This window comes from Lynx canadensis, chromosome B3, assembly GCF_007474595.2.
Source record: "Lynx canadensis isolate LIC74 chromosome B3, mLynCan4.pri.v2, whole genome shotgun sequence".
NCBI lineage: Eukaryota > Metazoa > Chordata > Mammalia > Carnivora > Felidae > Lynx > Lynx canadensis.
Genome location: NC_044308.2, coordinates 83,976,898 through 83,993,111, shown reverse-complemented (window position 1 = coordinate 83,993,111; position 16,214 = coordinate 83,976,898). Strand labels below are relative to the sequence as shown.

At 40.3% G+C, this 16,214-nt stretch overlaps 1 protein-coding gene across 1 annotated transcript in view; it reads left to right on the top strand.

Annotated features, from left to right (window-relative positions):
• Positions 1-1,059: 1,059 nt before the first annotated feature.
• SNX6 (sorting nexin 6) overlaps positions 1,060-16,214 on the top strand; it is a 63,482-nt gene continuing 48,327 nt past the window's right edge. The window contains exons 1-2 of the mRNA XM_030318923.1: positions 1,060-1,215; positions 1,372-1,419. Of these exons, the coding sequence (XP_030174783.1) occupies positions 1,210-1,215; positions 1,372-1,419 (54 nt within the window). The 5' untranslated portion in view covers positions 1,060-1,209. The remainder of the gene's footprint in view (positions 1,216-1,371; positions 1,420-16,214) is intronic.

Below are 16,214 nucleotides of genomic sequence, written 5' to 3'. Positions count from 1 at the left end.
CTTAACCGACTGCGCCACCCAGGCGCCCCTAACATTATTGTTTTGAGAGTTTCAATTCAACAAAATAGGGAGGGAATCGAGTGTAGAAGGCCTTAAATGCTTGGCTGAGGAGTTGGACTTTAATGTAACAAAGATGTGTAAAGATTATTAAACAGGGTAGCAGCATTATCATCAATGTCTGTGTGTTAGGAGGAAAACTAGCAGCAGTATGTACAATGGAGGAAAGAGATGGAAATAAGAAAAGTTAGGAGAGTATTGAAAAGGTCAAACAGATACTGAGCGTAATTGCTGTGGAAGGGAGGAGAGGGGCGAGTGGGAGATTTAAGAGATAACACAGAAAATCAATTATAAATGTAACAATTTGTTACTAAATGGTGTGATGAGTGAGGGAGAAGAAGGAAGGATTTGTATAGGACTTTGAGGCTTCCGGTCTGAAAATTTAAAAATGCTGATGCCGTTAAGTGGCTGGAAGCACAAGGATAGCTTGGGTGTTTGAGTGTGTGCTTGTGTGTAAAGGTGACATGACGCAAAGGTTTAGGAATAATTTGTCTCATCTTTTGGATTGGACACCCACGTGGTGCCATCCGGCTGGACAGTTAGAGTGGATTTGGAGGCACTTGTTCATACAAATGAAAGGAATACTCTTGTAACGCTAACAACTCATTTTTATAGTGCTCAACCATTAGTGCCCCAAACCCTGAGGTTATTACCTCATCAACAGTAAAAGCTTGATTACAGCTGACTGTGTGAAGGCCCTTAGTTCTCACAGTTTCTATGGGCAAAATATTAATTGCGATTAATTATCGTGTGGCATAATACAAAGACAAGATGACTTATTGTGGCTTCTGGAGAGCGCTTGCTCGGTTTTTTCACTGCAGCCCTCGGGGAAAGGGAACTGGACAGCTCCCCGGGTGGCATTGGGCTCCTTCCGGGTCAGAGCCGGCCAGCTGAGACCTGCCAGCAGCCATGTGGGTCTGGGCCTTTGGGGCCTTTCCGACTAGGGTGCCTCGACCTTGGGCGGAGGGCCCTGCCTTCCTTTTTCCTACCGCTCATGGCCCCCGGCCCTCGGCTCCAGGGCGGGGCGGAGCGGGCTGCTCCGAGGCCCCGCCCCCGCCTGCCGCCACCAGCCCCGCCCCTCCCGCTGCTGCCGGCTCTCTCCGGCCCCGCGGTGCGTTGCGCGCCTGCGCTGGCCCTCGACTCGGAGCAGCCATGATGGTGGGTGTTCTCAGCGGCGCCGAGCCCCGGGCGCGCGGTGGGGGCGGCGGGCGCGGGGCGGGCGCGGGGGCCGCGCCGGCCTGGCACTAATGTCTCCCTTTGTGTCTCCCCAACTCCATCTTCTCCCCCGGTGCGCCGGGCCCGGCAACCCCGCAGGAAGGCCTGGACGACGGCCCCGACTTCCTCTCGGAGGAGGACCGCGGAGTAAGTTCTGCCTCCTTCTCGCTGACGGGACCCTCCCGCCCCCGCCTTGGCCCCCGGGTGTGGTACCCGGAAGGGTCCCGGGTCCCACGGCCCCTTTCCCCCGCCGTCCTCCTTTCGGTTTCCTCGCTGCACCGCGCCCCGCCCTCCTGCAGCCCTTCCTCCCTCGGGGCCGCTCCGTTCTGATTTCCCGAGGACCCAGGACCGCTTGCTTGCCCCTGACTCAGACCCTCCGTTGGACCTCCTCCACCGCTTGGGTCGGGGCAGGTGGGGAAGTGGAGGTGGAGGCCGGAGCTGGATCCCTCCGTCCCCTCACCCTCGACACTTTCGGGGCTGTGAAAACCCATTCTCAGATCTTCTGGCGGCACCTTCTTGTGGACCTCCAACCCGCTGCCGCCCACCCTTCTCTCCTAAAACAGACATAGTACAAGCTTTTTCTAAATTACCCATTTGCAAGGAATTTCACTGTCGCGGAACCTTAACTCTTCTCCAGTATCCTGCCAGATTTTGCAAAGTGCTGGAAGCTCACGGTATCTTTGCGTTTCTTACTGTCCAAAAAATACATCTTTTGCAGAGTTCCCTTGGTGGTAGTTTTGAGGCCAATTGCATGCCACTTAAGAAAGGGCCTCCAGGCCTCCGATTCCTCCCTCCCACTCTCTCCACCCCCCCCCCCACCATTTGCCTTGGCTCAAGGGTGTAATCTGTATAGTGCCTTGTACAAGTGAGCACTTGAAAAATATTGATGTATGATGATTGCAGCTCAGCAAGGTTCCTTGGTTCCATTACATTTAACAGACTGCACTTCAGTTTTCCATTTGCCTTTACTTATTCATGTTAGATGATGTGGGGGACCCATCAGTTAGTTGATTTTTGGCAGGTGATAAAATATTCTTGAAGGATATTATTATTGTTTTTTAAATACAAGCTGAGGTAGTATTAACTGATGAGCTTTATAAAGCTTTCAAGTGATAAAAAGGATGCAGAGGGGGCTGCATACTTTTATAATTGATGTTTTAATAAATTTCTCAGTTTACACAAAAGCATCATTTAGAATTTCTAGTTAGTGTGAAAGCATCATACGTATGGATTTCTGGTTGTTTTAAATGTTTATTTATTGATTGATTTTGAGAGTGAGGGGCAGAGAGAGAGAGAGAGAGAGAGAGAGAATTGTAAGCAGGCTTCACACTCAGCATGGAGCCCAAAGCCTGGCTTGATCCCACCACCCTGGGATTATGACCTAAGCCAAAATCAAGAGTCGGATGCCCACCCAACTGAGCCACCCAGGCACCTGTAGATTTCTGGTTATTTCTTAAAAAAAAAAAATTAGTTTCTAATGAATTTTTAAACTGTGTGTGTATATGCATCTTCTGGGATAAGACAGTGGAGTTAGATAGATGGTCACTTATAGATTACATTTAGGATTTTAAAATAGGGGAAACCACTAGAGTTGTGTAATGAAAGGAGATGAATTGATTATAGTCCAATTAAACTGATTTTTCTAAATATAAAGCAGTTGGCCTTCTTTATTTAGATAACTTTGTGTCTAATTTTTGTGGTCTACCAGAAAAAGCAAACAGGATTTGCTTTCCTATAAAATCTGACTAATGTTGAGTAAAAATACTAATTTTTTTGAGTACTTATGTTGATATGAAAAGTATTTTCTGGTTAATATTCATGTTCACTGCCTTATGCCTTTGGTACGATTTGTTTATGAAATTGGAAGCACTTACGTAATGTGGCCAAAAACTTTTTTCATGTATTCCAAAATTAAAGGAAAAGGGAGACAAAGAGCATGCCGGACCAGGAGATTTTTGTAGAATTTTAGAGATGAAAATTTTAATATGAAAATGGAAAAAACATTACCATGAATTACAAAGCATTTAGAACGTCATGGTGAATATGTATATATGTCTGGTTCTTCCTAATTTTTGTCCTGTGGAACTGGATAAATCATAGTAATAATTATAGGTGTGCACCGTGTTAAGTACTGTATAAGCATTGTTTCATTATATCCTCTCATCATCTTTGTGAAACTTAGTATTCGCCTTTTACACATGAAAAATCTGAACCTTGGAGAAACTAAGTGGTCTGAGGTCACACAACCAATGAGTGGGAGAGGTGGACTTTAAACCATGTTTCTGATGCCAGAACCAGTACAAGTATTTCTCAGAGTGGCCTTGAAACACTTGCTTCAGAATCACCTGAGGTGTTTGGAAAACAAAACAAAAGTTTCTGGGTTCTGCCCTCCTGAAGCAGGGAGAAGGACAGATAACTACTTTTTTTTATATCTCGTTTCTTTTTCTTCTTTTTTTAATCCGAGTGTAATTGACATACACTACTTTTTCTTTCTTTTTTTTTTTTTTTTTAATTTAAATCCAAGTTAGTTAACATATGGTGTAATAATGATTTCAGGAATAGAATTTAGTGATTCATCACTTACATATAACACCCCGTGCTCATCCCACCAAGTGCCCTCCTTAATACCCCTCGCCCATTTAGCCCATCCCCCCACCCACAACCCCTCCAGCAACCCTCAGTTTGTTCTCTGTATTTGAGTCTCTTGTGGTTTGTCTCCCTTTCTTTTTATATTATTCTTGCTTCCCTTCCCTTATGTTCATCTGTTTTGTATTTTAAATTTCACATGAGTGAAATCATATGATATTTGTCTTTCTCTGACTGACTCATTTCACTTAGCATAATACCCTCCACTTCCATCCACGTTGTTGCAAATGGCAAGATTTCATTCTTTTTGATCGCTGAGTAATATTCCATTGCGTGTGTATGTGTGTGTGTGTATATATACACACACCACATCTTTATCCATTTAACTGTCAGTGGACATTTGGGCTCTTTCCATACTTTGGCTGTTGTCGATAGTGCTGCTATAAACATTGGATGCATGTGCCCTTTTGAATCAACATTTTTGTATCCATTGGATAAGTACCTAGTAGTGCAATTGCTGGGTTGTAGGGTAGTTCTCTATTTTTAATTTTTTGAGGAACCTTCCTACTGTTTTCCAGAGTGGCTGCACCAGTTTGTATTCCTGCCAGCAGTGCAAAAGGTTCCTCTTTCTCTGCATCCTCACCAACATCTGCTGTTGCCTGAGTTGTTAATCTTAGCCATTCTTACAGGTGTGAGATGGTTTCTCATTATGGTTTTGATTTGTAGTTCCTTGCTGATTGAGGTTGAGTATTTTTTTCACATGTCTGTTGGCCATCTGGGTGTCTTCTTTGGAGAAGTGTCTATTCATGTCATTTGCCCATTTCTTCACTGGATTATTTGTTTTTTGGGGTGTTGATTTTGATAAGTTTGTTACAGATTTTGGGTACTAACCCTTTATTTGATATGTCATTTGCAAATATCATCTTCCATTCGTCGGTTGCCTTTTAGTTTTGTTGATTGTTTCCTTTACTGTGCAGAGGCTTTTTATCTTGATAAGGTCCCAATAGTTCATTTTTGCTTTTGTTTCCCTTGCATCTGGAAACCTGTCTAGTAAGAAGTTGCTGTGGGTGAGGTCAAAGAAGTTGTTGGCTGTTTTCTCCTCTAGGATTCTGATGGCTTCCTGTCTTACGTTTAGGTCTTTCATCCATTTTGAGTTTATTTTTGTGTATGGTGTAAGAAAGTGGTCTAGGTTCATTCTTCTGCATGTCCCTGTCCAGTTTTCCCAATGCTGCTTGCTGAAGACTGTCTTTTCCATTGGGTATTCTTTCCCACTTTGTCAAAGATTAGTTGGCCATATGTTTGTGGGTCCATTTCTGGGTTTTCTGCTCTGTTCCATTGATCTGTGTGTGTGTGTTTGTGCCAGTACCGTGCTGTCTTGATGATTACAGCTTTGTAATAGAGCTTGAAGTCCAGAATTGTGACGCCTAAGCAGCTTTGGTTTTCTTTTTCAGGATTGCTTTGGCTATTCAGGGTCTTTGCTGGTTCCATACAGATTTTAGGATTGTTTGTTCTAGCTCTGGACATATACTACTTTTTCAGCAAGCATCCAAGAAGTTTCTGTTGGGCACTGAACTTTGATTATAGCTTCAGTTATCCTGCTATTTCCTCATTTCAAGAACAGAAATATCTGGCCTGTTTAAATTTCCTTATATTGTGTTTGTCCTGATAGAAATAGGTTGTCATTAGAATTTTAAGCATTGTAATTTTAGTTTAGGTTATCTTGTTCAGCCTTTTAAGAATGAGAGTCTTGGGGCGCCTGGGTGGCTCAGTTGGTTGAGTGTCCGACTTCGGCTCAGGTCATGATCTCACGATCTGTGAGTTCGAGCCCCGCGTCGGGCTCTGTGCTGACAGCTCAGAGCCTGGAGCCCGTTTCAGATTCTGTGTCTCCCTCTCTCTCTGCCCTTCCCCTGTTCATGCTCTGTCTCTCTCTGTCTCAAAAATAAATAAACGTTAAAAAAAAAGAATGAGAGTCTTGATAGAGAAAAAGCATGAAGTGCATATATTGATAGGAATTTTGATATGAATCACAGATTCAAAAATAATGCAAGCATTTCATACAGAGCAGCAAGTAAGCAAAGTTAAAGTCAGTATTTTAAAATACATTTTTAGGGGTGCATAGGTTGCTCAGTCAGTTAAGTGTCCAACTCTTGATTTCAGCTTGGGTCATGATCTCACGGTTCGTGGGTTCAAGCCCTGCTATTGGGTTCTGTGCAGAAAATGCAGAGGCTGCTTGGGATTCTTTCTCCCACTCTCTCTTCCCCTTCCCCACTCATGTGCTCACTCTCTCTCTCTTTCAAAATAAGTAAACTTAAGAAAAATAAGTAATAAAACACATTTTTAAGCAGCCTTAAATTTTCATGATGATATTTGGAACAGAAGAGAATCTTACAGCCTTAAGAAAATACTGTTTTATGAGTAACTTAAAAAGCAGGCTTTAAAAAATACACAGTATTGAAAAATACTGGCCATCCTGTAGCCATACCTCTACATAATAGGCTATTTTTTCCCCAAAATGAAAGACAGTAACATATTATTTAGTAAACAAATGAGCCCTTTGAACTGGACACATTTTGCTCTGATGTGCTTGTGCTTGTTAAATAAGAGCAGTGGGTGCCAGTGTGATGGCGTAATTCTTAGCATTTGATTTTAGTTCTAAATAAAATGTTTATTGTTTTCAGCATTACTCCAGGTGGAGTAACTACAGCTCTCCTAGACTCCTAGTCTTACTCCTCCCCCTCTATTCCTTATCTTCGTTAATGTTATCATTTTCCATCGTGCAGGCAAGGAACCTGAGTCATCCTTCATTTCCATATTAGTATAATCACTGAGGCCAGTTAATTTCATCTCAAAAATATTGTTTATCCCATCTTTCATTTGTATGGCCCCTCTTAATGTCCTTGCTGTTTCTTGCCTGGATTGTAGCAATTCCTGTCATTGGTCTGTGTCTCTTGTCTGTCTGCCTTCCAATCCAGCCTTGTTAGGTATTTAAAGTTACCTAACTAAAATGACTAAATCATATAATGCCACTAGTTAAAAGTACTTACTTGGACCCAGTTCTTTTGCAGTAAGGTTCAAACTCCTTACACAAGCATTAAACACCATTCATGACACTTTTAGTCTGGCTTATTTCTCAGTATGTCCTTCCCACACATACACACTCTAGACATACTCTAGTCCATTTGTCATTGCCCAGGCACCTCTGCACTTTAATGTCTGCTTTACGCATGCTTTTTAATGTTGTAGAGTGGCTTTTTTTTTCTTCACATTTTTTTTTTCCACTTGAAATTTGACTTGTTTTTGAAGACTTGGCCAGATGTTTGCATTTTCTTTTGTACCTACATAACAGTTTGAATACATTCCACATTTATTGATAGTTGTTTTAGATAAAAATGTGACATCGATTTTTTGGGCAGAGGATAAGAAGATGAATGTTGGCAGAAGAAAAAGAAAGTTCCCGCCCTAAGACCATCACACTGTAGTGACAGACTTATGATAAAGTGCCATGGGAGTACAAAGGAGAGAGTGTTTACTTTTGAGAGAAGGGGAAGTAGTGAGGACATAATGATAGCTGCATGCCAATGTAGCATTTACTCTGTGCCGGCTACTTTCCATATATTAACTCAATTCTCAAACCCCTGTTAAGTAGTTGCTACTATTCTTTGGAAAGGAGAACTGAAGTTCAGAGACATTAAATAGCTTGTCCAAGGTTTTAACAGAGCTGGATTCAGACTCAGCCAGTCAAGCTGCAGGTCTGGCACTCTTAGCCACTATGCTAAGTGGCTTACCTAAATGAACTAAGCCTTAAATGTTGAGCAGGAATTTTGTAGGCTCTCAGGAAGAGGAATGCTTGCCAGCAGACTGAATAGCATGAGTAAATAATTTGGTTCTACCTGGAGTACTTGTTCTTACAGGAAGCAGGGGCAGATATGGGACAAGGGCAGATATGTACAGATTAAGTGTAAGGTGCATAATAATTAAAATTCCAGTCAGTGTGAAGTCCTGAGGGATTTTAAGCTAGGAAAGGCCTATGCCTAGATGAAAATAGCATTGTAGATAACTGATCCTTCCTTTCATAAAGCAGAGAAATCAGTTAACAGGCCGTTGCAACAGTCCAGATGAAAAATGATGAAGGTGTAACTAAGGCAGTGAAATAGGGGATGAAGGAAGGGACATAGCAAAGAGATGTTTAGGAGATAGATTTAACAGGGCATAGTGACTGAATAAGTACATGGGCTGGGCAAAGGAAAAAGAGAAAATGAGGAATGCAGGAGAGAGAAACAGAAGGTTAGATAATATGTTTGGTTTCGTATATGTTGGATTTGAAGTGCCTATAAGGCATTTAATCCCTTTCCTGCCAAACTAGAATGTAAGATCTGTAAGGATGAGGATTGTGTCTTCACTGCTCTATCCCTAGCACCTAGGACAGTGGTTTGTACATTGAAGTCATTTATTTGTTAATAAGTGAATACATCCAGGTGGGTATGTCTAGTTGGTAGGGTGAAAGTATAATTGGGAACTTAGAGGTCTGAGTTGATGATACAAATTTAGGAGTTATAGTCAAGGACGACTGAGATTGCCCAGCTAGATAGCACTGTAGAAACCAACATTTAAGGGTTATAGAGAAGAAATGGATCAATTGACAGGGCTGAGAGAGGTAGGAAGAGTATGAGAGAAGTCCCCAGAAGGTGAGAGAGTTTAAAGGAAGTGGACAGAATGATCACCAAGGCAAAATACTCCAGAGAAGTCAAGAACACTAAAAAGTATTGGATTTGGAAATTAGGTGCTCAGTGTGTGAAGGGTTTGTGGGACCGAGGCTAACTTGACTAGAAGAGCAGTATATGAACAGGTTGTGGAGCAGACAGGATGATTAAATGCTCAGGTGGGCAGACAATTCTGCCCTCCACAGGATACCACTTATGAGAAAGTGGAGAAGATGATGAGGCTAGAAGAGTTTATTGATGGGTCTAAGGAAAAAACAGCTGCTAGTGTTTATTTCTTTGGGATGTGGGAAACAAAGTCACTTGTTGAGAGTGGGCGTGGAAATATAGATGGTTGAGGTAGTAAAAGTTTGGTGTAGTTGCTGAAAGGAATCAGAAGGGGAGCTGAACAGATCTTTCCAGGAGTGTTGAGTGGTTTTAAGAGCCTAATGCAATTTGAAGACCATTAATTTGTATTAGACCAGTTGTGACTTCTCTAGCCACACTCAGCAGCTCAGAAAGCAAAGATGATTGTTGAATTGATCCTGAGTGTGGGAATTTGCAAGCCAAGTATGGCAGAAAGAGCAATGAGAATTGTTAGGACCAATAAGAAAAGTATTGGAGTGATACACCATGCAGTGGGGTGGAAGAGGAGGGAAGCAGAGAGAGGGGTAACAGGCTGGAGATACATGGAAAGGTCACGGGACAGGAGGTATTGATAAGGTTAAATTGTACACATAGTAAAAACTGGTAAGGAAAAGAGAATAGGAAACACTTAATTTTTGTGTTTTATTACATAAAGTTGATTTGTGTTCCTCACTACAGATTTCTTTAAGGCAAGGCTTTTTGTTCACCTTATATATTCCATAATACCTAGGACTGTTGTTTGAATATACTTTTAAGTTCGTTAAAAAGTTTATTAAATAAATGTGTATTAGTATATTGTGTAAAGAGTAAAGTGTTGTATTTGTACACTTGTACATTTGTATTAACTTTGACTTAGAGGGAATGCAGAGGTGAACACCAGTAGTACTTCCCTCCCTAGTAATACCCTAGTTATATTTTATTGTGTCTGATATGGTATGTGAGAGGAAGTCTGCTTGCAAATGCCAGCTGTAACTTTATCTAGCCACATACAGCAAGCAGTTCAAAGTGTAAACGCAGAGAGTTGATGGTTGAATTGATACTAATTATGGGAATTTGCAAACCAGGTATAGTATATGACAGAAAATCTGGCTGCAAATGCCAGTTTCCAGAAAATGTATATATAATCAAGCATTGATTTGACTGCTCAGTATAAGATGTACAGTAATAATAAAAATTATGTATTAACAGGACTTCCAAAATCATATTTGTGCTAGGAGTTAAATAAATTTAAAATTTGGCCTGAATTCGTGAGCCTAATGAAATTTACTTCTGTCTGTCTCAGGGGTTTTCTGTTGATTATACTCTTAATTACAGTTTCTTAGCCCAGTTATGGTTACCACCTTTCTTTCTACTCTTCTCTACATTCAATAAATATTTATTGAGGTCCACCACTGGGCATATAGCAATGAACAAAATAAAAATCTGTGTCCTTACAGAGCTGACATTATAGTTATGGAGGACTGTTAAAAAAATAGGGGCGCCTGGGTGGCGCAGTCGGTTAAGCGTCCGACTTCAGCCAGGTCACGATCTCGCGGTCCGTGAGTTCGAGCCCCGCGTCGGGCTCTGGGCTGACGGCTCGGAGCCTGGAGCCTGTTTCCGATTCTGTGTCTCCCTCTCTCTCTGCCCCTCCCCCGTTCATGCTCTGTCTCTCTCTGTCCCAAAAATAAAATAAATGTTGAAAAAAAAAAAAATAAAATAAAATAAAATATAGTAGATGGTAAACAAGTACTAGGAAAAAAATGAGGTGTGGGGTGCATTAGTAGCTCAGTCAGGTAAGCATCAAACTCTGGATTTTGGCTCAGGTCATGATCTTAAGGTGTTGTGGGATTGAGCCCTGAGTCGGGCTCTGCACTGACAGCACCTAGCCTGCTTGGGATTCTCTCTCTCCCTCTTCTCCTTTCCCCTGCTTGTGCACATGCTCGCTCTCTCTCTCTCTCAAAATAAATAAATATTGGGGTGCCTGGGTGGCTCATTCGATTAAGTATCTGACTTCAGCTCAGGCCATGATCTTGAGGTTTGTGAGTTCGAGCCTCATGTCGTGCTCTCTGCTGGCTTTCTGCTGGCTCTCCACTGTCAGTACAGAGCCTACTTCAGATCCTCTGTCTCCCTCTCTCTCTCTGTCCCTCCCCTGCTCTCTCTCAAATAAATAAACAATAAGTTAAATAAACAAATATTTTTAAAGGGGGGATAGGGATTTGTTTGGGGGTGGAGGGGAGTTGAGTTGTAGTCTTAGGGTTGCCAGGAAAGGCTTTCTTGAAAAGGTGACATTTTGGTAAATAACTTGAAGGAAATGAAGGAGTGAGTCATGCAGATAGATATCTGGGGGCAGAATGTTCCAGGTAGAGGGATCAGTGAATGCAATGACTCCTGAGGTGGCAGCATGCTTCTGTATTTAAGGGGCAACAAAGAGGCCATATGGCAGGGCTGCAGTCAGCCAGAGGAATAATAGATTAGCCTGAGAGATGATGTCCGATGCAGACTTTGTAGGGCCTGGTGGACTTTGGCTTTTCTTCAAGTAGGGACCCCTAGGTTTTGAGCTGAGGAATGATTTTTAGTTTAATAGGATTATAAGGGATAGATTAAAGATGGAAAAGGACAGAAGCAAGACACCATTTGGGAGGCTATACAGTAGTCAGTTATTTTCCTTTTCTTCCTTCCTCCATCCATCCATCTCTATACATTTGCTTTTCTGGCAAAAGATGAACAACTAATTTTTTAGAAATGTTCTAAAGTAGATACTTTATAGTAAATGAGTCAGTATAGTAAACTAGTAGTGAATGTTTTCTTTACTAAAAATTACATGTGGAAAATTAATCAGCAATAGGACAGTGTCTTCCAAATTATCTTTTTAATGGTACTGTATTTATGTTGCTTAATCCATTTGCTCTGTCTTGTCTTTTTCTTGACCATGACACTAATGTTTAACCTAGCCAGTCTTTGACAAAAGACTGCAACGTTTGTCAGCCCAGATGAGGATGAAACTGGTGAATGTAGTCTAATGAGAATTTCTTCACTTACCTGACTAATTTCAAAAAGTTAATTAAATGTTGATGAATCATAAGTTGTTTGCTTTCACTCTTTCCCTTAATAAAAACTAACATTAACTTTTCTCTAAAAAAAAGAATACATGCCTGAAAAATCTTGTGTATATTTTATGAAATTAATATTAAATTTACAATAAAAATATATCAAATCTAAGGCACAATTGACTGGAAGGTATACTTTATATGCTACTAAGAAAGAAAAAAGATTGCCAATTAAACTGGAATTTGTCATCAGGTATAAGGCATTCCTATTTCAGATGTTAAAATGTGCAAAGTATGCATCTAGAATTGATGAAATAATAGCAGATTAGCTTTCATTGGAAATTTTGTATTTGTGTAGGGGATGATTTCATTTATTGGCTGGCTTTTCCATTACACATCTTAGTTATTAGAAACAGGGCTTAAAACAAAACAAAACAAAACACCCTGATGTGTGTGAAGCAAATCTATTGTCAAACAAAATATTCCTTTTTGTTTCCTTTTCTCTGTAAGCTCGGAAATGGAAAAAAAAATTGAGATGTGAAACTGATATTTTGAACCTATTATGAAATATAAATTAAAGGAGTCACAATCTCAGCATCAGCAGTTTGCTGTAACCCTATTTATGTGTGATTCATGCGCTTTTCCTGAGATCAGTTCTAGAACATACTTGCTAAAAGAATGAAAAAGACAAATGATAGATTGGATTAATAGCTGTAAGACCATATGTGAAGGGCTACAAGCTTTCATAAGGCATACAAAAGAATTTATAGAAGAGTTAGAAAAAAAAGTAGAAACGTGAAAGTAATGGGAATTTCTGGGGATGATTGTGGTCATGATTACAGGCGTGTAACCTGTGTGTTTGTCAAGACTCTTCAAATTACATACTTAAAACCTGTGTTTCGTTGTATGTAAGGTATACCTGAAAAGAGAGAATCCAAGAACAAAAACAGTAAATACATAACATAAGAATATTTGTTATCAAAAAAAGTTACAATTTAAAAAAGCCAAGCATTGTGCTATCAGAAAAAAGGAGGCAAGTATATTTGATATACAGAGATAAGGAAATGGAAGAAAGAAATAATTGGGAATAACTTTGAATTGGAAGAATAAATAACAGCTATTCAGATGTAGAAATCCTGAAAATTGATAATACAACAGTTAAAATCTGAAAATTAAAATGTACATACAGATATAACACCTGGGAACAATGTTTTATATAATCATTAAAAACAAAATATTAGCAGTTGAGTTGAAGTTTTCAAAGATTGTAAAGGCAAAGACAACCCTGTAAGTCTAGGCTAGGGTTTCCAAACACAGTTTTTAAGGCTTTTCCTTGATGATTGTTTTGATAAACCTGTGATCAGGCCTGGGGTTCTGTATTTTTAACAAGTACCCAGGTTGATGCCTATCAGTTGTATTTGGGAAATGCTTGACAAGGCAGAGAAAACATAAGAAAAGCCAAGATTATTATTCCAAAAATCGTAATGATAAATTTATTAATTTCCTGTGGCTGCTCTAACAAATTACTACAAATCTGATCACTGAATACAGCAGAAATGTATTCTCTTCACAGTTCTGTAGGCCGGAAGTCCGAAAACAGGATCACTGAACTGAAATCAAGGTGTCAGCAGGGCCATGCTCCCTGGGATTCTAGGGAAGAATTTGTTGCTTGTCCCTTCTGGTTTCTGGTGGCTGCCAGCAAACCTTAGCTTGTGGCTGGATCACTCTAATCTCTGCATCCATAGTCCTGTTGCCCTCCCCTTTGTCTGTGTCTAATCTCTTTGCACCTCTTATAAGGATATCTGTAACTGCATTTAAGGCCCATTTGGGAAATCCAGGATAATCTCCCCATCTCAAGATCCTTAATTTAATCACACCTGCAGAGCCTTTTTTTTTTTTTTTTTTGACCATATAAGGTAATGTCCACAGGTTCCAGATATTTGGATGTGCATGTTTTGGGGGGAGCCATTATTCACTCTACCACAATAAGCATCTTAAAAGTATCCTGATTGTGAGTAAAGAGAAAAAAGGAAACACTTTTTTTTTTCCTTTTAATGTTTGTTTATTTATTTGTTTGTTTATTTGAGAGAGAAACCCCAAGCAGGCTCCACACTGTCAGCCCAGAGCCAAATGTGGGGCTCAATACCACTCAATAAACCATGAAATCATGACTTGAGCTGAAATCAAGAGTCAGATGCTTAACTGACTAAGCCACCCAGGTGCCCCTCAAGGCAACTCTTAATTTCATTTCTTTTATCAGACAATGGGTTACATATAGCATTGAGTACAATAACAAATTTTTAAATAATTTATGTAAGTTTATAGTATAAACTTTAAAAAAGATGATTACTGATGAAATTTAACTTAATATAAACTTAAGTTACCTATAAAGTTTTTACTAAAGGCCATCAGAGATAGTACTACATAATTTAAGTGGTTTTTTTTTTAAGTTTATTTATTTATTTTGAGAGAGAGAGGATCTCAAGCAGGTTCTGAGCTTTCAGCACAATCTCCCAAACCATGAGATCATGACCTGAGCTGAAATCAAGAGTAGGGCACTTAACCAACAGAGCCATTCAGGCACCCCAGTACCATGTAATTTATTTTTTTCTTAAAAATGTTTTTGATGTTTATTTTTGAAAGAGCACGAGCAGGGGAGGGGCAGAGTGAGAGAGAGACAGAGAGAGAGAGAATCCAAAGCAGGTTCAACATGGGGTTTGAACTCATGAACCACGAGATCATGACCTAAACTAAAGTTGGACGCTCAACCGACTGAGTCACCAAGGCACCCCTGTAATGGTCTTTATCTTTTAAAAACAGGTCTACTCAATCTAGAACCAATAGTACAGAAGTGAAATGTTACTTTTGTTCATTACTAATGGAAGTTAAACAACTATTTAATGAAAAAATTCCTAAAATTAATATTTTTTTTTATTTTTTATTTTTTTAAATTTTTTTTCAACGTTTTTTATTTATTTTGGGGACAGAGAGAGACAGAGCATGAACGGGGGAGAGGCAGAGAGAGAGGGAGACACAGAATCGGAAACAGGCTCCAGGCTCCGAGCCATCAGCCCAGAGCCTGACGCGGGGCTCGAACTCACGGACCGCAAGATCGTGACCTGGCTGATGTCGGACGCTTAACCGACTGCGCCACCCAGGCGCCCCCTTAAAATTAATATTTTAATAGATCATGGGATTTCCATTTTAAGGGGGCTCCCCACCATTTGTAAAAGTAATGTATGCATATTGTGGACAATTGGGACAATGAAGGAATACATAAAGAAAATCCACTGATGGTCACATTTTGTTATATTTCCTATAAGCCTTTTATGTATGCATTTTTTTTAAGTTTATTTATTTTGAGAGAGAAAGAGAAAAATGCGAGCGAGGGAGGGGCAGAGAGAGAGGGACAGAAAGAATCCCAAGCAGGCTCCATGCTGTCAGCATAGAGCCCGATGCAGGGCTCGATCTCACAAACCGTGAAACCATGACCTGAGCTGAAATCAAGAGACGGACACCGACTGAGCTACCTAGGTGCCCCTGCACTTTTAAATATATGACTGAGGTCATAAACAATTCTGTTTCCAGCATTTTTTTCCTTTTACATTGTAATTAAAATTTGAAATGCTGATGATTAGGTGCGATTCCCAAAGTAAGACCTGGGTTTTACAATTGGAGTATTTGAAGTAGGCTGTTAATTAGACTTTAAATATTTCATATCTTTGCAGCTGGCTAAGACTTTATTTTCATCTTTTAGTGTGTTTGATTTTTTTTTATAGGTTTCCAAATTAGTCAAACATTTTAGAATGCATATTTGTTTAAAGGGGAAGTATATAGATGAAATTTAAGAATTATAAATATGGTAAGAATTAGAGGGGTGCCTGGCTGGCTCAGTCAGAGCATGTGACTCTTGATCTTGGGATTGTGAGTTGGAGCCCCACGTTGGTGATAGAGTTTACTTTATTTTTTTTTAAATTTTTTTTTTCAACGTTTATTTATTTTTGGGACAGAGAGAGACAGAGCATGAACGGGGGAGGGGCAGAGAGAGAGGGAGACACAGAATCGGAAACAGGCTCCAGGCTCTGAGCCATCAGCCCAGAGCCCGACGCGGGGCTCGAACTCACGGACCGCGAGATCGTGACCTGGCTGAAGTCGGACGCTCAACCGACTGCGCCACCCAGGCGCCCCAATAGATAGAGTTTACTTTAAAGAAAAAAGGTGGGGGGTGGTGCCTGGATGGCTCAGTTGGTTAAGATTTTAGTTCAGGTCATGATCTCACAGTTCATGAGTTTGAGCCACGTGTCAGGCTCCTCCCCCGCTCAAGTGTACACGAGGTCTCTCTCTCAAAATAAATAAACTTAAAAAAAAGAATTATAGAGAAGTCTTCTCATAGACAAGTAAATGGAAGCACTACATAGAGAACGTATTCAATCATTTAAATATATTAAAGCTTGTAGAGTAAAATGTGAGCTTTAATTCCTACACA